Below are 18,007 nucleotides of genomic sequence, written 5' to 3' on the forward strand. Positions count from 1 at the left end.
TACAAGATGTCTCTTGACAAATGCTTCATTACCCTTGAAATTTTGGGGGAAGCTGCCCAAACAGATTGTTATCTTATTAATAGAATTCCTTCTACTTGGAGATATCTTTCCTTCTGCTTGTGAACTCCCTTCATATGAGAATTTAGATTGCCCCAAGTCTTGAAAACTCCATTCTCGATGACACAATATTTCCCTAGGGTTGAGAAATCCTTCTCGACATCCTTTGTCTTAGGCCGAACAAAACTTTATAATATGGAAACGTTCACTATTAGAACAATGCGAAGAACACATCCCATGAGCAAAGAACAAATCCTTCTTTTTCAATTTAACACAATGCAAAAAGAAGTCTGTTAAACTCAATCAATGATTTAACAAAATAATATGTGTGATAACCCTAGCACAAAGATTTCATGTGCTTAAATAACACAACGAAAAAATGAAAAATATCTCCAAATATAATCGATAATTCACCAAAAAGGATAACATCTCAAAGATAATATTCTTGCAGAATAATTTAAATAAGAAAAGAAATATTTTGCAGAGTTGGCATCTTGAAGAACAACATTGAGACAAGTACCCACAGATATAAAATTTTAGCAGAATCCAGAGTCTTAAATAAATTTATGAAGACAATATCATTGTTCTAACAAGATTCACCAAATTTATGGGTACACCTCACCAATGATTGGGTGGGTTCAATTATTCATTGGTATAATCATCCATGACTAGATGGCATTTGCATGTCCCACTAGTATGTTGCATGCATAGCTTGATCCCGATAGTGGGTTACTTACTGAGAATTTTTTACACTCACCCTTTATTATGATATATTTTTCAAGTAAGGGTAAGGACAAGTCAGCAAAGACAAGAAGAATGTGTAACCATGTTATTGGAACCAATTAGATACTTCCACTCATGTTTTCTTGTTTTCATATTCAAAATTGTCAATCTTAATATTTGAACCTAGAGTTCTTGTATTTACACGATTAAACACTTTATGCAAATTTTCTAGTTTTGGTTCATGATTTTAGGGATACCCCGAACTATGGTTTTTTTTTAAAAAAAGTATTGTAATTAAAATGTGGGGTGGGAGAATCGAATATTAGACCTCAAGGTTGATAGTACAAACACTATACCAATTGAGCCATGCTATTGTTAGCAAACATGTAATTATGTTTAGGCGTACATAGTTGAACATATAAATGCTACCAATGTGGCATCAAACAATAGTAACATCTCTACAGGCTATCCTAATGTTTATCGCGACAATTGTTTAACAATCAAAAATGGTTTTCCCAACATTGTTTAGGCTTTTTCCATTTAATATATATGTCTATGAACAACAAGAATAATTATAATAATAGTTATTTAAATGAAAAGTGAGAATTAAAATTTTATTGGTGGATTTTTTTTAAACAAAAAACTATCAAGCTCCAATAAAGACCAAATTTGAAATAGTTTGTACAACAGTACATCAGTTAATTGTAAGAGATGCCCCATTGTCTGATGTGGTAATACCAAGAATTATTGTTGCCGCTTTCAAAGCCCTACATCATCATATAATAGAAAAAAATTCAATTCTCTTAATTTTACATTAAAACTAAGAATAATACTCTAAATAAAAACCTTAAAACACGTAACATACAAATAGAAGCTACTCCATTCTAATGTAGGATTATTCAGTATACTAAAATAAGCATAACTCAATTGACATAATATTTATATTATTAATTTCAAAATTAGAGATTCGACTCTCCCACCCCACATAATCTCAAAAAAAAAAAAAAAAAAATCTCGAACATAATGCAGTTTTAGATAGTCTTTAAACATTCTTAACATCATATTTTTGTTACTCAACTTACAGTGAAATAAGTACAATAGCTATTTTTAACTATTCTTTAAATTTTAGTCCAAATACACAGACTATTATAACCCAAACTAAAATAGTTTGAGTTTAATATAACATAAAGATTAGGGCCATTTTTAAATATAGAAAACTAAAACAAAATATTTACAAAATATAGCAAAATTTTAAAACAATCAGTGTCTATCAGTGTCAATCCTTGATAGTGCTAAAATTTTATTATATCCTGTAAATATTTTCAACAGCTTTACCATTTGAAATAATTTCCTTAAAATTATTATAACTTACTAATATAATAACCAACTCACGTCCAAACACAAGTTTATTATTAGTAAAGTATAAGGTAATAAAATATAAATAAAATTAATAGTGAGGTTTCAATTTTTTGAAATATAAAATATATTTGAGAAGGAAAGATATGTGAAGAAAATAGAATAAAAAAAAAAAAACAAATAAAAAAGTTAGAATAAAGATATGTCATATACCATTCCTCAGGTGACTGAAATTGTGAAGCCATATCATCACCCATACATAAGGCAAGCATGTCTGTGTATATTACTCCAGGATCCAAACTCACCATTGCTAATTCTTCCACCAATTCTTTTGCTACACATTTGCTTAATCCCTCCACTGCCCATTTTGATGCACAATATAGTGCATACTGCACAATACAACAACTATTATTCAACTTTAAATCAACCAAAAAAAAGAAAGAAAGAAAGAAACACGAAAAACGAAAAATTTCGACGAAGGAACGTCTCGTCGATGATCCCACATGAAAAAAAATCAATGACACATCTCATAGTTAAACTAGTTTTGTGATATAATCTCATATTATTTTAATTTGGTTTCAGAGCTCATAAAATTCAAATGGGTATTGAGTACAAAAAATTAAAAGAAGAAGAAGAAAGATCCTATGGAATAATGGTGTATCCAAAAGAGGCTTCATCTATTTTATTAATAATATATTGATTTTTGAGATGGCTAAACCCTATATTATCCGATAGTATTGACATATACCATGTTAATTATGTTGAGAATGCTTCATATATTTGATCATATGAACCATGTGTATATATATATATACACACACATGCATATACAACAACAATCAAATTAATTTTTTTTTTAAATACTCATTTCACATAGCATAAATAAGCTGTAGTAATTTGCTGACACTTAAATTTCATGTTGTTATTAGAAAAATGGACCTATTAAAGTATTTTTATATTAACAATATACAATTTTTTAAAAATTACATTTTGAAATTATGTATTATTTTAACCTTTAGCAAGAGAAATGATTTAACTTAAAAAGGCCAATCAAAGACATAAATAATGGAATTGAATATCTTCAAAAGAACATGCACCAAATTTTAGAAATGGATCCAAAATATTAAATATTAGAGTAGAATGTATAGTGAATGTTTGAGAGTGATTTTGAAATAGTTAAAATCACTTTTATCGTGTTCAAAATCACTCTAAAATATGCCTTTAATAACTTATAGTTAACTTAAAATATTTAATTTTACACTTTTAATTGCACTTGATTTTCATATCATTAAAAAACGGGTGAAAATGACAAAAATAATTTTACTCATTTCAAAATCACTCTGAATATTGAATCTAAATTTTACTATATCTATAAATTCTTTTACATTGTGCCATATCTGATAATACTTTAAACCTGACTACTATATTTGCAACAAACTCAAAACAACTTGAAAGAACTTCAAACCTTGCCTTTGTAAGATAGACCATGAAAGAAGAAGAAAAATGTTAGCAATGAAAGAAAAAGATAAAAAGAAATGATAGTAAGTGGCTAAAATGATGAGAAATAAGATATATAATTGGATATTAATAGAGATGGATGGAATTAGAGTTACTTCTCCAAATGCCTCTCTTCCTGCATTTGATGACATATTAATGATGACGCCTTGCTTGTTGTGAATCAATAGAGGAATAAAGTGACGCATAACATTTATTATCCCTTTCACATTTGTATCAATCACATTATCAACTTCTTCATCCTCAATCTCCCATATCTTACTTTTTCTACTTGCCAAAGCTGCATTATTCACTGTCCATAAACCCCATAAATCAATTACTTTCTATTATATTTCTCTTCAAAATAACATCTTATAAATGTTCAATATATCCGATCCAAGTTAGATTTAATATATGTACATTAATTTCATTGTTCAAATATTTCAATGGGTTTGAGACATCAAAAGGGATGATATTTCATCTACAAATTTAACATATAGCTCTAGTTTTATTTTTTCAATCGACTTAAGTTAAGATCAAGTATCTAAAAAGTTTTGCTAGATCCAAGTAGTTTGAAGTTATTGTTCTATCGAAATTATTTGTTCTATATGGTTGAAATGTTGGTTATAGTCTAATTGGTACTCGTGCACAATTAATAATTGTTTTTAGGACAATGCTTTATAAACGTTCTTGAACTATCATATTGATTTTGTGTGATATCCGAGTTTAGAAAGGGTACATGAATGAATCAAGATCACATCTAGATGAAAGAGATCATAAGGATATGAATGTTAAAAAAGACGAGCTACTACTGATAGTAACAAGGAACTCTAATGTTTTAAGTGTTTCTAGCTTGAAGAAATTCTATGTTGGATGATCTTCTGGAAATTTTCTTGAGAAGTATGCTAATCAAAGGATCTGTGTTGATTTACAGGGACAACCTTATGTTATTGTAGAAGTTGTAACCATTGTATATGTTTGAGGGTTCAATTTTTATCATTTGGAGATCTAATTTCTACAACTATTATAAGCTCGAGAGTCCGATTTCTTCAACTATTGTATGTTTGAGCATGTAATTGCAACTACCACCATATTTTAGAGATGGTTTTTAAAATTTGCCCAAAAATAAATTACATAGAAGAAGAAGAGAGTGAAATACCAATAATGTCCGGGACAAGATTGTTTTCAGCAACAAGCTGTGCGAACTTTTTAACGCTGCTATTCGATGTCTACAACACGATAAAAAACAATACTTGTGATGAATTTTCTTCGAAAAACAATTGAAAATAATCCATAGAAGTAGAGGCTTACAAATTTACCACATCAACGTTGATAAGCAAATGATGATTATTGGGAGATAATTTAGAAAGCTCAGCTTGAAGAGAGTCAAGTTTAAGTTGGCTACGTGAACAACCAATTATTGTGTGGTTGTGGGTAGCCAACTCCAAAGCTAAAGCTCTTCCCAACCCTTTGCTCACACCCGTTACCAAAACCTTCTTTGAAACCTCCATAAGTGTTTGAGTTCATATGATTGTTCAAGTTGATGAAATTATGAATGTTTTTCTATGTTATATATTGATGGTTTTTTAGTATGTGGTCTTGAAAGGAGATTTCCCCTTGTCATGTTTTACTCCAATTTGTGGCTATCAACATTTTCTTCTTTCTTTTGGATTTTTGTTTCTTCCTTCTAAAATTATTCCTCCTTCAAACCACATCTTTCTCACCTTATCTACAACAATCACAAGAAAAATCACAATTAATAGCGTACAAACAACATCTAAATATCCATGATAAAATGTATTAGAGATGTATCATCTTAGTGTTTGTCATTATAGGTATTGTGATGGTTTTAGCGACGTATTGACTAAATGTCACTAAAATATATCATTTACTAACATGAGCATGTTGGTAAAATTTTATACTAGCGACACACTAGGTGTCACTATTTGTATTTTATAGCGATATATGTGTTGGTTGCTAAATGTATATTTTCAATAATTGTAAGTTACTTTTGAAATAAAAATATATACTTTGCCCCACTATAAATTGGAATAAAACTCTTTCTTATATAATGTTTTTTTTTTAATTTTTGGTGTCGTGTAAAAAATTATTAATTCCACGAACTACTATAGTTTACTAATGTTGTATAAAACGTTATTAAATGTTATTTATTACATTAAAAGGGGGAAATTGCACTCATAGCAATTTCAAATTAAATAATAGCAAGTTTAGCAAAATTTTAAATTATTTGAAAATATAAAAAAATTTTAACTTCTATTACGTACTATCGCTAGATAAGATTTTCATCGGCCTTTTGACGCTTAATCTCAAATTAATTGTATTTTAGTTAATTAAATCATTAATGTTTTGTTCATTACAAACTTGAGTTTTTTACTAAAAAATTTTCAATTTTTAATTGTCCATAGTATAGAACTCAAAACAACGATTCCAACCTTTCTTAAATCACCCAAATCAGAGTGGATAGGAAAAAGATATAGTCGAAACAATTTTTTTTTTTTTTTTTAAAAATACCAATTGATGTGACCTGGAAGCTTATTAATCAAATTTGGCCAATTAGAGTCACATGGAGTTGTAGAGGAGGTCACATGGTGCCTTAAGTTTGTAACATATGGATTTTGTTTTTCTTTTAAATTTAAAAAATTTAAAAATAAAAAGTAACCAACAATCACTTCAAGAAATAAAAATTTAAATGGGCGGAAACATGTAGGTTTCTTTTAGGTTTATTTTAGTTTAAAAAATATATATTATTAGGTTTTTTTTTTTTTTTTTTCCATTTAGTCATCACCTTTCATTTTACTTATTACTCAATCTAATGCAAAATAAAATATGATTTTCACCTCTTCCATCTCCTTTTATACTTCTTCCGTTTAAATTTTTTGTTGTGATTTCAAATATGCACACAAGGAAAATGAAGGAAAAGAGATGTAGATGAAAATAAGAAACGGAACAGGGAAACAAAATGAAGAAAAAATGGAGAAAGAGAGAAGAGGTGTTAGGTTATTTAATCTTCTCTAGGCCCAATTACTCAATATCAACACTGAGAAGATGAAGAAATGGCTGAGAAACACTCTGTCAAATCCTCGATGCTAGATACTCGATGTTCGATGCGAATTTCCTTCTTTTCTTGACGAGTTTCTATTCAATCCTTGATGGAACTCGATTAATACTAAAGGATACTCGATCTTACTCGATGAGTCTTAATCTTTACTCGATGCGACTCGAATATAAAAATGACTGACTCAAAGCTACTCAATAGATGAAATTGATGCAAGATCCAACTCGATACTCTAGAATTCAATACGATTTGAAACAAGATTGTTTTGAGTGCGATTTGCAGAAAGATTACAGTCGATCGAACGAAGAAGATGAAGACAAGAAGAAGAAACACACAGGTTTACATGGTTCGGCCAAGATGCCTACATCCACAAGAAGATTCAGGTTCTTTTTCACTTAGAAGATTGCTTACAACTTTTGTTTGTTTATAGAAAGATAGAAAATGTTGAACTCAACTCTATTTTGTTTTCTGATGAGCGGTATTTTTAACATATAGCAACTAACTGTTACAACATAACGTTAGTTATAAACAAAAAGTAACTGAGGTATTTGAGTCACAATTTCTACAAATTCTCCACCTTGACTCCAATTCCTTTCAATCTTCTGACCAATTTGAGCTTTGAAATAGGCTTTGTCAACAAGTCAGCTGCATTGTCTGGTGTGTGAACTTTTTCTATTTCCCCTGTCTCAACTTTGTCTCTGATGAAATGATAGTTTATATCAATGTATTTAGTTCTAGTGTGGTATTATGGATTTCAAGATAAATGGATAGCACTTTGGTTGTCACAGTAGAGTTTTACCACTATTTGATCTATTCCAAAGTCTTTCAGCAATCCCTTAAGCCATAATGCCTCTTTAATTGCTTCTGTTAAAGTCATATATTCAGCTTTTGTTGTAGATACGGCTGCTATAGGTTGTACAGTTGCTTTCCAGCTGATTAGATTAGGACCATAAAGGAAAAGGTAACCTGTTAAGGACCTCCTTTGGTCCAAATCACCAGCATAGTCAGCATCCACATATCCATAAAGTTTCAAGTTTGGTTCAACTGACTTTTGATAGACTAGTCTTGAGTTTTTAGACCAAACTAAGTACCTTAGGATCCATTTTGTAGCCTCTTAGTGTCTCTTACTAGGGCTAGACATATATCTACTAACAAGGCTAGTTGAATATGAAAGATCAGATCTGGTAGAAGTCTTAAATACATTAGGCTTCCGACTGCCTGACAATAAGGTATGACAGTCATCTGTTTTTTATGTTCTTGGTCAAAATCTTTAGGAGAGTTAGTTGAGGATAACTTGAAGTGCTGAGTAGTAGGTAAGCTCACAGTTTTAGCATCACTCATATTTATCCTTTTTAGGATCTTCTCACAATAGTTAGAGTAATTGATACTTAGAACAGACTCCTCTTTGTTCCTTTGGATTTCAGTTTCTAGGACCTTGCTTGCTTCTCTCAAGTCCTTCATATCAAACTCATTTTTTAAGAGATTTTTAACATGGGTTAGATCTTCCTTGGACCTACCAGCCAGTAACATATCATCCACATACATGAGTCAGTAAACCTTGTCCTTGAGCAACTAAGGATAAAAGAAGTCTTATGGAGGTTTGTTTGACAACTGGAGAGAAAATCTCTTAGTAGTCTATCCCTTCCCTTTGAGTGAACCCCTTTGCAACCAACCTTGCTTTATACCTAGGTTTTTTTATCACAGGATGCACCTTCCTTAAGTTTGAAAACACATATAGAGGCAACTGGTTTATAACCCTTAGGGAGAGGAACTAAAGACCAAGTGTCATATACTTTTAGTGAATGCATTTCCTCATTCATAGCTTCAATCCAATCCCTTACATCAACACAACTTTTTGCTTCCTCAAAGGTTGTTCGTTCTTGGTTAGTAGGAGCCACAACAACATTTAAAACCAAGTTTAAATAGTTCATTTTAAATATAATATGATAAGTTAGTTATTATATTTATTTATAATTAAAACAATTATATGATAATTGTGGGGCTTCTTTAACCGTGCGTGAAAGTGGGAGGTTATGTTCAATTTTCATAATTGAAGGATAAAATGAAAAGTGATTTCATTTTGGAAAAAAATCACTTCATTAAGTGATTTTACTAATTGTTTAGCTGACTAGAGACTACACGATAGCCTTTTAAGCGAGAGCCTAAACGATCGTGTAAAGTGCCTTTTACTAAATGATCATGTAGACGATTCATGTGATTTACTAAGCGATTGCGTGCCAAGCGATCTAAACGATTGTGTAAACGATCAAGTGTGTTTTTCTAAATGATTGTGTACCTAGCGAGATTTACTAAACGATCAAGCATCTCAGTCTATACGATAGACAGTACATTCTCCCACTTGCTTGATCATATAGTACGATCATTGCCTTCCTCCATCCCTCTACCAAATCTAATAGAGCTCACACCTCTTGGATTCTCACTCCAAGAATACCAAGGTTGTCGAGTGGTGGTGTCTAAGGGGTTGCTTGTTCGTGGAGAAGATTGTTCGTGATCTAAGCGACAATAAGACATTGGCTAGACAATTGTAGCGACAGTGAGAGGTTGTTGTTCCAGTTCTTCACGAGAGCGAGAGATCTTCAGAAGAATGTTCTTCAAAGGTAAGTCTCTCACTCCTTTTGTGTTTAATTATGAAAGCATGTTGTAATTTGTTAGAAGATGCATAACTGCTGTGTATGTTTATGAAGGCCTTTAATTCTATCACAATGGGCTTGGAAAGATCTTGCTTTTGCTCATGGGTTCTCTTCAATAAGAGTTCCTCCAGTTCTTACTTCCCATTGGCTCACACCTTTCGGTGGTTACCACACTAGTCATATCTCTATGATGTGAAAAAGGGAAGTGTTGTAGAACGCAAGGTTATTTCTACCTCTAAAAGTACTTCTTGCTTTGCTTAACAAGTCCCATCCCCTCTCTTTTGAGAAGTTGATTATCATACTCAACTCTACTTTCACAGGTGAGTATGCTTTTCAGCCCGTGTTAAGCAATCTCGATAACATCTCACGACATGGATCAAGTCATTCGATTATCCTTCCCCCATACCCTGGGGGTTTAGTGACTCATGAGTAAGGAAATGAAAGATGGATGAACATGGATAAACATGATGATAATATTGAATTAGTAAATCGTTTAGATACAAATTTAACTAATATCTTAATTAACAATGTTCTACAAAACGATAATACAGAGAGAATAGAATGGTTGCAAGATTAATGTCAATCTCTTGACAAAACGGATGAATGATGAAATCCTGTCGGCGTGATGTGACACGTGGAGTGGATTGGTGAACTTTCTTCTCAGGTAAATTTTCTAGTGGCCTTCTCTATGTGGATTTGGAGTTTTGGAATAGAAGGTTCCCTGCAAAAGTTAGGCTTTCTGATGTTGTTTGATATATGTCACTTTGTTGTGCTAAGGCTCTATTTATAGAGCCATGCACTTGTCTGCCTTTATAATCTTACTCTGATTGGTTGCTATTGTTCTGAGTAAAGTAGGTGTCGTTAATTCTATATACCCAAAACAAATTAAATTTAGTTAAACTCTAATTACAACTAGAACTAACACGTAGTAATAGTGGAAGTAAGAGGTCGATCCCAATAGAATCGGAAATAATTGACCTAGAAATTGACTATTTGAATTCCTAAATGCAATAGATGAAATGGGGGGGTGGGGGGGTGTTGTTGTTTGTTTTAAGAACTAAAAGAAACTAACTAGGCAAAAGACAAGAATTGAAATAACAAATTCATAATGCCCTAATTAGCTAATTTCACAATTAACCCCAATCTAGGTCTTAATTGTTTCTTAAAGACATTTCACAACTAATTCCTAAATTGCATTGAATTCATGACTTTCCTTAACTATTCCAATCTTGAAATCAAAGACTGAAAATTCAAGATTGATTACATGAATGTTCTGAATTAACAGAAGTCCACATTTTCTATCACGATTACTAATTCCTGCAACTACAATTACAATTTTGTTATAGAACCATGTAATTTTTGCATACAAAAATTGATTAATCTTGATCTGTCAATTAAATCCTAATCAATTTTATTCTAAATCTCAGCAAGAACATTCAAAAGAAACTAATTACATGAAAGAAAATTCAAGAAAAGTCTCATGAAAATGCCTAATTACATAGTACCCCAAGAAAAAGATTTACCTACTCATGGAGGTTGAAGTTCTTTAAGCATTCCATTGATAGTTGCATATTGATACAAGTTTGAGTATAAATCGACTCAATCTCACAGAGAATTACAAGAATCACTCTTGGAAATCGAAATTGCTCTCTAAAAAAAATGGTTTTTTCTTCTTCTAAGTTTTTCTCTCTAGAGAATTATGGATTTTCTGAAAAATGATATCTCTCATTGTCTTTGCTTAATAACTGAACTCATTTATACCAACAAGAAGTCATTGCAAAGCATGCAGATGGATCGCGTCAAAATCCGAAAATAAGAACTAGCGCGTCGAGTTTTTTTGTTTAATACTCACTCCTTGATACTTGGCGATCAATACTCGATCGTCGATGCTCTGGATGTTCTTTACCCAATCCTCTTAACTCGATGCAAGATGAATCAGACGGAACTCGATAACTCGATGGAAGATGGTTGAATACTCGATAGTCTTTACTTAATGCTTTTTTACAGTATTCTGCTAAATACTCAATGGTTGATGCTCCAAAAACCTTACTTGATCCTCTTTTGGGTGTTTACTCGATTCTCTTCAATTTGTTGCTTTTCTTGGTCATTTTTATCTTTTTGGCATAATTTTCTTGTAATAATTCCAACATGCTTCGGGGATCGTTTAATCCTACAAAATCAGCAATTCAAGCAAATAATCAACACAATTTTGGGGTAATTAACATAGAAAATATACATCCTTTAAAAACCTAACAGCTATCATTTGTGGAGGTACGTGAGAATGTCAGCGTTGCATCATGGTCAAGGATCAGGACGTATGTCAGAGTATCTGCTGTACGATTTCATAAATCCCAAGGCATGCATTGTTCGCATCTTTCCTTGAAGGATTGTCGCATACAATGATTCCTGTTTTCCTACAAAACATAGACTTCGACATTCTTTTTCCCATGAAATGCGGTCAGCAGGTGTGTTTGCGATATCTTTATAAAACTTTGCGTTTTTATATCAATTTAACCATAACTGGCACATTTTCTTTGTATCTATTATCGCATATTCAAATAATGTGGTATAAATAACTTGTATCAAATATTGGACCGGGAAAAAAAGGGGGACAAAGTCAAGTCTAAGCGCATTCTACAAGTTATCACACCCCCAAATTTGAATTATGCTTGTCCTCAAGCATATCCTATAATTAAGAAATTCAGACTCATCCTATATCATTGCAATGCGCCGACTAGCTACTTAGAATGCTTCTCCTTTACACAATCTTTTCAAATCATTTGTTCCTTCTTGTCACTTTGAATCCTTCTTTAGAAGGATCTTTCTTAATCTTAGTTTTGACAAATTTTTGCTCAAAGTTCCCTTCTTATTTTGACAACTTAATTGCATACCTTTTATTTTACAAACTAGGATATGTTATTTATATCGGGGAATGGTTTGCATTATGATTTAAGGAATGTTGATTGATGCGTTATTTTATGATGTGGAATTATGAATGAATTGCAATGATGGAATTCATTGAGCACTCAAGTTTTCTCAGTGGAATCCAAGTGTAAACCCCACTAAGTTTCCTGGTAAGTCCAAGGTCGAACTCAGGGACTTGGAAAACAATATGCGGTGGTAATCTTCAGGAAAAATTTGTGCTAACCAGTAACTCAAATAGTTGTCGGTTTTTTTTTTTTTGCGGTAATGAAAATAAACAAATGCGGCAGAGTTCGAAAAGAGTTGATAAAACGGAAGATGCGATGAGTATGCTGTGAACTGGTTGAGAAGGGTTTTGGCTAACACTTCCTAGAATGTGTTCATGCTATGCGATCATGCAACACACATACAATAGTAAACCATTTCTCGATGCGAATGCTACGGTTTCTAATGTTAGAACGCATGTGATATATGAGATAAGTCTATAGAACCTCACATAAGCCTCTATTCTTATTTATGCGATGACAAAATGACACACATAAATAAGGCGACCACATAATATCATTCCTATCTCTAGGATGCATGCGATGCAGGTTGGTAAACAGAGCTTATCTCTAAGTCCCTATCTTTTGTTTATACAGTTCAAATCTTGCTCTCTCGAGTCTAGATTCTAACCTAGCTCTTTCAAGCCTTAGGTTCTTTCTTTAGACTCTCTCTCGAGTAGCTCTAAAGGGATGTTTGGCACAGCATAACACAAGATAATCGCAAGCAATGAACTTCCTAGGTCATTTTAGCTTAGTTCTTCTCAACCCATTCGACAAGTTTAGCTACTCATGCATGCTAAGAGAGTGAACAGATGTAGAATAAGAACTTCCATTGTATAAATATAAAGATGAAGTACAAAATAACAATGCAATAATAGAATAAAGAGCCTGGTAGCAATCTCTTGCTTCCCAGGCTTTTACTCTGTCTTTCTACTCTTGTTCAAAAGATAATCTCGCCCTCGCGAGAGTCGGCCCGCTCTCTGCTTTTACGCCTCCGGGTTCTCTCTTGAGTTGCCCTGAGTGATCTTCCGGCATCTCTACTCTTCCCCTGCTCTTCCTTAAAAATAAAAGAAAACTATGAACACGGCTAAAGCTCCTAATTTTGTGAACAAGTGGACTTGTTAACCCCCTTTTCTGAAGGGTGCCTTTGGTATTTATAGAGCTCCGGGGTGAAGGGCAGCTTCTCTCTTATGATTGCACAAATGGGATGGCTTTAATTCCTCGACTGATGCGCCGAATATTTGTCACTGAAATGCTGAATGTACTTGTTATCGTTAGTGGCTGTCAACTTAATTCGGATTCGACTGTGATCAGTTTTCTGTCCCATCGTGATTAATTATGCCTTTCACCCAGATGCACCCACCAAGTTGCGTCGGCTCTATGTGGAAATCCTTCTTGAGTAGATGTTTGCGAACATAAATCACCGCAAAGCCTTGCAGTAATGCTACGCTCGTCCATTGATCTCTTGTGATCGCTCTTTTCACCTTGCGTCAACACATATTTTGCATAAAAATACAAAAATTAATTGTTCCTATGCGATGAACGCATGTGACCACAATGTTATAAACTTAATACTTTTTGGACGCAATCTAACATATTTTATCAACACAAGCCAACATTATTTAATAACTTAGCAATGTAATAACGTGCATTTCTGCCCGTTATCACACCCCCAAATTTAAACAATGCTTGTCCTCAAGCATAAACTAAAGATTTCCTTTAGCAAGTCGACTGCAATTCTCTTTTCCTAGATTTCTCAAGGATACTTCATTCCAATCCTATACACCAAAATTTCCTCAAGTCTTATTCAAGTCTCCTCTAAAAATATTTCTAAGACCTAAAGACCGCAAGCTTAACCTTCAAAAGGGTTTTACTAACTTCTGGGACATCGCACGATTTATTCCAAAAAGAAAACATTTCCATCGGGGCGTCAAATAATTTTTATCCTCGCATATTTCTTGACATTATTATTTTTTCTGACCTTGCGCTGATCCAAGTGCCTTGCCTTCATTTTGGCTTGCCCTCACGTGTGTCATGCAGACATCCAACTATGAGCAATGCGCTCTTTCTCAGACTAAACTCATACCTTCTTGGCAGCAGAGTTGCGGTCATTGTATTTATGCGTAGATCCTGGCGACTTACTTTTATTTTGGCTTGCCCCCACGTGTGTCATGCAGACATCCAACTATGGGTAAGTGCCCTTCACAACTTAACTCTTATCAACATGGTTTTCCCCATTGCATTGACACTGGAGTTGTTATTCTCAAAATTTTCCTCTTTTTTTTTTTAATCAAGCTAAAAATAGTAAGGTCGAAAATAAATACCTAACCCCCAAATTTAAAATGCGGCAATGTCCCCATTGCCAAAAGATTGAAGGAAGTCATGCAATGTTCTTAGGAAATTTGGTAAAGGGAGTTTGAAAGAAAGCTAGCCGACCACTAACTTCTAGAAATATTTCATGAGATGACTCTCTTAAGATTAAGTTGACTCTAGTATATACGAAAAAAAATAGAAGCATGTGTTTCATCATTGAAATCATAATTGGCAAAGAGACAGCATGCGGTGACTTATTAAATTTATCAATATTAAATGATTGTGGTAGTCAAAGAGGATGCGATGATAAAACTTTTAAAATCAAAATGCGATGCGATAGGGAAAATTTTGAATTAAAGTTAAGGAAGAATACAACCCCCAAATTTGTGTTGTCGCCCGCATTGTGTGTTGATGCATCCTTCTTTATGGCGATCTATCTTCTTTGGATTGCAGTGATGGGATAAGATAAGTTTTTTTTTTCGTGTAACACCTCCGCAATCCTGCGCCTCGATCGTTGCAAGAAAAACAGTGAGAGGGTCAAATGATTTTAAACAAAACAAAATCTTTTACCGCAATCGTTCAACACGATCGCATTTTTTTTTTAAATAAGAAAAGTGCAGATAACAACAAAGTAATTGTGATAATAGATAATAATGAGTATGATGAAAGTTCATGAAGTATTGATGCAGGAAAAAGGATATTCAAAAGAGTTGCGTCCCTGATGAGGTTGAGTTATATAGAAACTAAAGGACTGCTTATTCCAAGCTGGTCTTTTCACGTCCACGGTGCCTTTTCCCTCTTTTCTTTGTCCTTTGGGATCTTGACTGCCTTAATCCTGAGCTTTTCACCATGAATGTTCATTACGATCTCCCCTTTGTGCACATCAATTTGAGCGCGACCGATCGAAAGAAATGGTCGTCCCAATATGATGGGAGCATCTTCGTCCACTTTATAATCAATAATGAGGAAGTCTGCCGCTAAGATGAATTTATCAATTGAGATTGTGGCATTTTTCAGCTCTCCATCAAGATGTATTCGGGATCTGTCCGCAAGTAGGAGAGTTTCTATTATGGGTTTCAGGATGTATTCGGGAACTGACTGCAAATGTTTTCTAGATTAGGTTTCTTTTTGTTTTTGTTTTGTAAGGATGACCTAGAGGAGAGGAGCATCTTTTTTAGGCGAGCTTACGACCACCACCATCCCCTGCCGACTATGTTTTTAGGGGAGGTTTTCTGTTCCCTTGTTTTTATTTTCTTTGGACTTTGATTAGAGATATATTGTGGACAATGTATCGTTTTAAGGTCGGGGGTGGTAATTCTATATGCATGTCTGGCAAGTCCTTGAGCACCTGAGCTCGGACTTTGTGGTTGAACTGCTGGTATGATGATACATGTATTGTGATGATGACCTTTTGTGGTAGGATTTAGATAACTCTCTCTTCAATCTGTTTAGGGTTCACATAATGTATGCATGATTTTGGGCTAAATTTAAAATGTTTTCTTGATTCCCTTGGATATTTTAAGCACATAGTCGTCTTATTTGTGGTTTTGAATACTTAAGATCGGTTTATTTGGTCCATAGACTTGTTTTCACTTCGAAAGGTTTAGGTGAGGGTTGTTAAGTAACTGAAGGTCAACTTAGTAATGCATGCTTAGGTTTTTTCCAAACTCTTGTGTTGTAAAGTAAAAGCCTGTTCTATGCTTATTATAAGGCAAGCATGTTGTAGAGTGTATGATATTTTGGAAGGGGATTACTCCTCTTTATTGAGTTATGATTAACTTGGGGCGGCTATGACACCCCGAGGATTGAGTGAGCTTCGGCACCTTATTAGGAGACATTGCTCATAGTTGGATGATTCGCATTACACCTGTGTGGACAATCCAAAATGAAAGCGATGTGTCTAGATAAGGTTTCCTCTTTCGTGTGTAAAAGAAAAAAAAAGGGGGTTTGGTTCCCTTAAGTGTTTCATTGCTACCTTGAGTCTAGGGAGCTTAATGCTTGATCCTCCGAGTCAGAGTAAGGGGAAAACAAGTTGAGGGATGAATAAAACTTTCCCAGGCTAGTAGAGACCTAGATAGGATTGGCTAAGCACACACACATGTGGGATAAAGAATTAGTTTTAAATTTCTTGATTAAGTGCATGCATTTAAATGACCATTTCTTTGAGAAGAGTTTGTTATCTTTATCTTTGTGATCTAAGTCGCTCATTTCCATCATAAGTTTCATACCTATATTTTGTTTTGACTTGCTCGGGACGAGCAAGAATTAAGTTGGGGGTGTTTATTAACTCTCAAAAAGAGTTATTATTCTTAGCTTAATTTAGACTCATTAATAGATTTTATGTGTTCATTGCCTTATTTTGTAGGTATCATGCACTGGGGAGGTAGAACCAAGAAATCAGAGATAAACGAGACTGATTTGAAGCAATTTGAAGGTGGTTTGAGCTGTAAGGCTTCAAAATAGTGAAAATTACGAAACTGCCACTACATTGTCACAACATTGCAATGCTAGCCCGACGCTCTAAGGCAGAATGTGCAGCATTGCAACGCTGCTTTTCAGTGTCGCGATGCTGCGAACTTTGACAAACGAACACGGTTAGCGTGCGTGCAAATGAGCGTTGCAACACTATTTTTAGCGTTTCGACGCTGCAATCTTTCCTATAAACATATCTCTCCGTCCCTATGTCCAAATATGCTGAATTTGGGAGAGAAAATTGATGAAGGCCGAAGTAAAACTCGTTCTTTTGTTCATTCCCTTCAATTTTCGGTATCTTTACGTTAGTTTCGCCTTTTATTTTGGGTTGTAATCAATGGAACGGATGTGTATCTTGGATTGGTCTATGAATTAACAAGTAATTTCTATCTAGTTTCTTTGAGCAAGGTCCCTATGTTTAATTTCTTGAAGGTTTTCTAATTAATTTTTCTGAACTCTTGTGAATTATGTGGAATGATTTGATTTATTATTAATAGAGTTTCGATGAATTTTTCTGACAAATTGATTTGTTGAAATTCTTGTTTGCAAAATCTTTCTAGTCTATGCATCATTTATTGATTTAGTTACAAGTATTAGAATCGCATGTTTAAGGTCTAGACATTTTCTGGCCAAATTAATGTATGCCCTTGTATAATCTTTCTGAATTATTCATGCTACAGGATATGGCTTTCCGGCTTGTAGTATGTCTCAACAATTAAACCATTTCTTAATGCTTTTCAGTTTTAACTTGTATGTCTCTAAAAATGAAAAGTTTTTGACTGAATTAGTGTTGGTTTTGATTTTTAATCAAAATTTGCTAATTGGTCTATTAGAATTTCTAATAGGTTGAGGGATTGACAGATTCAACGTAATAAATTGGTGCCTAATGAAAGAAATTG

At 33.6% G+C, this 18,007-nt stretch overlaps 1 protein-coding gene across 1 annotated transcript; it reads right to left on the bottom strand.

Moving 5' to 3' along the window:
- Positions 1-1,349: 1,349 nt before the first annotated feature.
- On the bottom strand, positions 1,350-5,182 carry LOC120080796 (NADPH-dependent pterin aldehyde reductase-like). Its single transcript, XM_039035438.2, has 5 exons — positions 4,950-5,182; positions 4,790-4,859; positions 3,750-3,943; positions 2,350-2,525; positions 1,350-1,547 (listed from the first exon to the last, which is right to left on the bottom strand). The coding sequence occupies exons 1-5, from the start codon at positions 5,139-5,141 to the stop codon at positions 1,475-1,477; spliced, it is 705 nt and encodes a 234-aa protein (XP_038891366.1). The 5' UTR covers positions 5,142-5,182; the 3' UTR covers positions 1,350-1,474.
- Between the last annotated feature and the right edge of the window lie 12,825 nt (positions 5,183-18,007).

The sequence above is a fragment of the Benincasa hispida genome, chromosome 7, assembly GCF_027475165.1.
Source record: "Benincasa hispida cultivar pf3 chromosome 7, pf3_genome.v1.1, whole genome shotgun sequence".
NCBI lineage: Eukaryota > Viridiplantae > Streptophyta > Magnoliopsida > Cucurbitales > Cucurbitaceae > Benincasa > Benincasa hispida.

Excerpts from the sequence above, each read along its gene's own strand:
- LOC120080796 (XM_039035438.2), bottom strand. The coding sequence starts at position 5,141 with ATGGAGGTTTCAAAGAAGGTTTTGGTAACGGGTGTGAGCAAAGGGTTG. Across the intron at positions 4,860-4,949 it reads TGCTTATCAACGTTGATGTG|ACATCGAATAGCAGCGTTAA; the intron begins GTAAATTTGTAA and ends ATCGTGTTGTAG. Across the intron at positions 2,526-3,749 it reads GAAGAGAGGCATTTGGAGAA|TATGCACTATATTGTGCATC; the intron begins GTAACTCTAATT and ends TGTATTGTGCAG.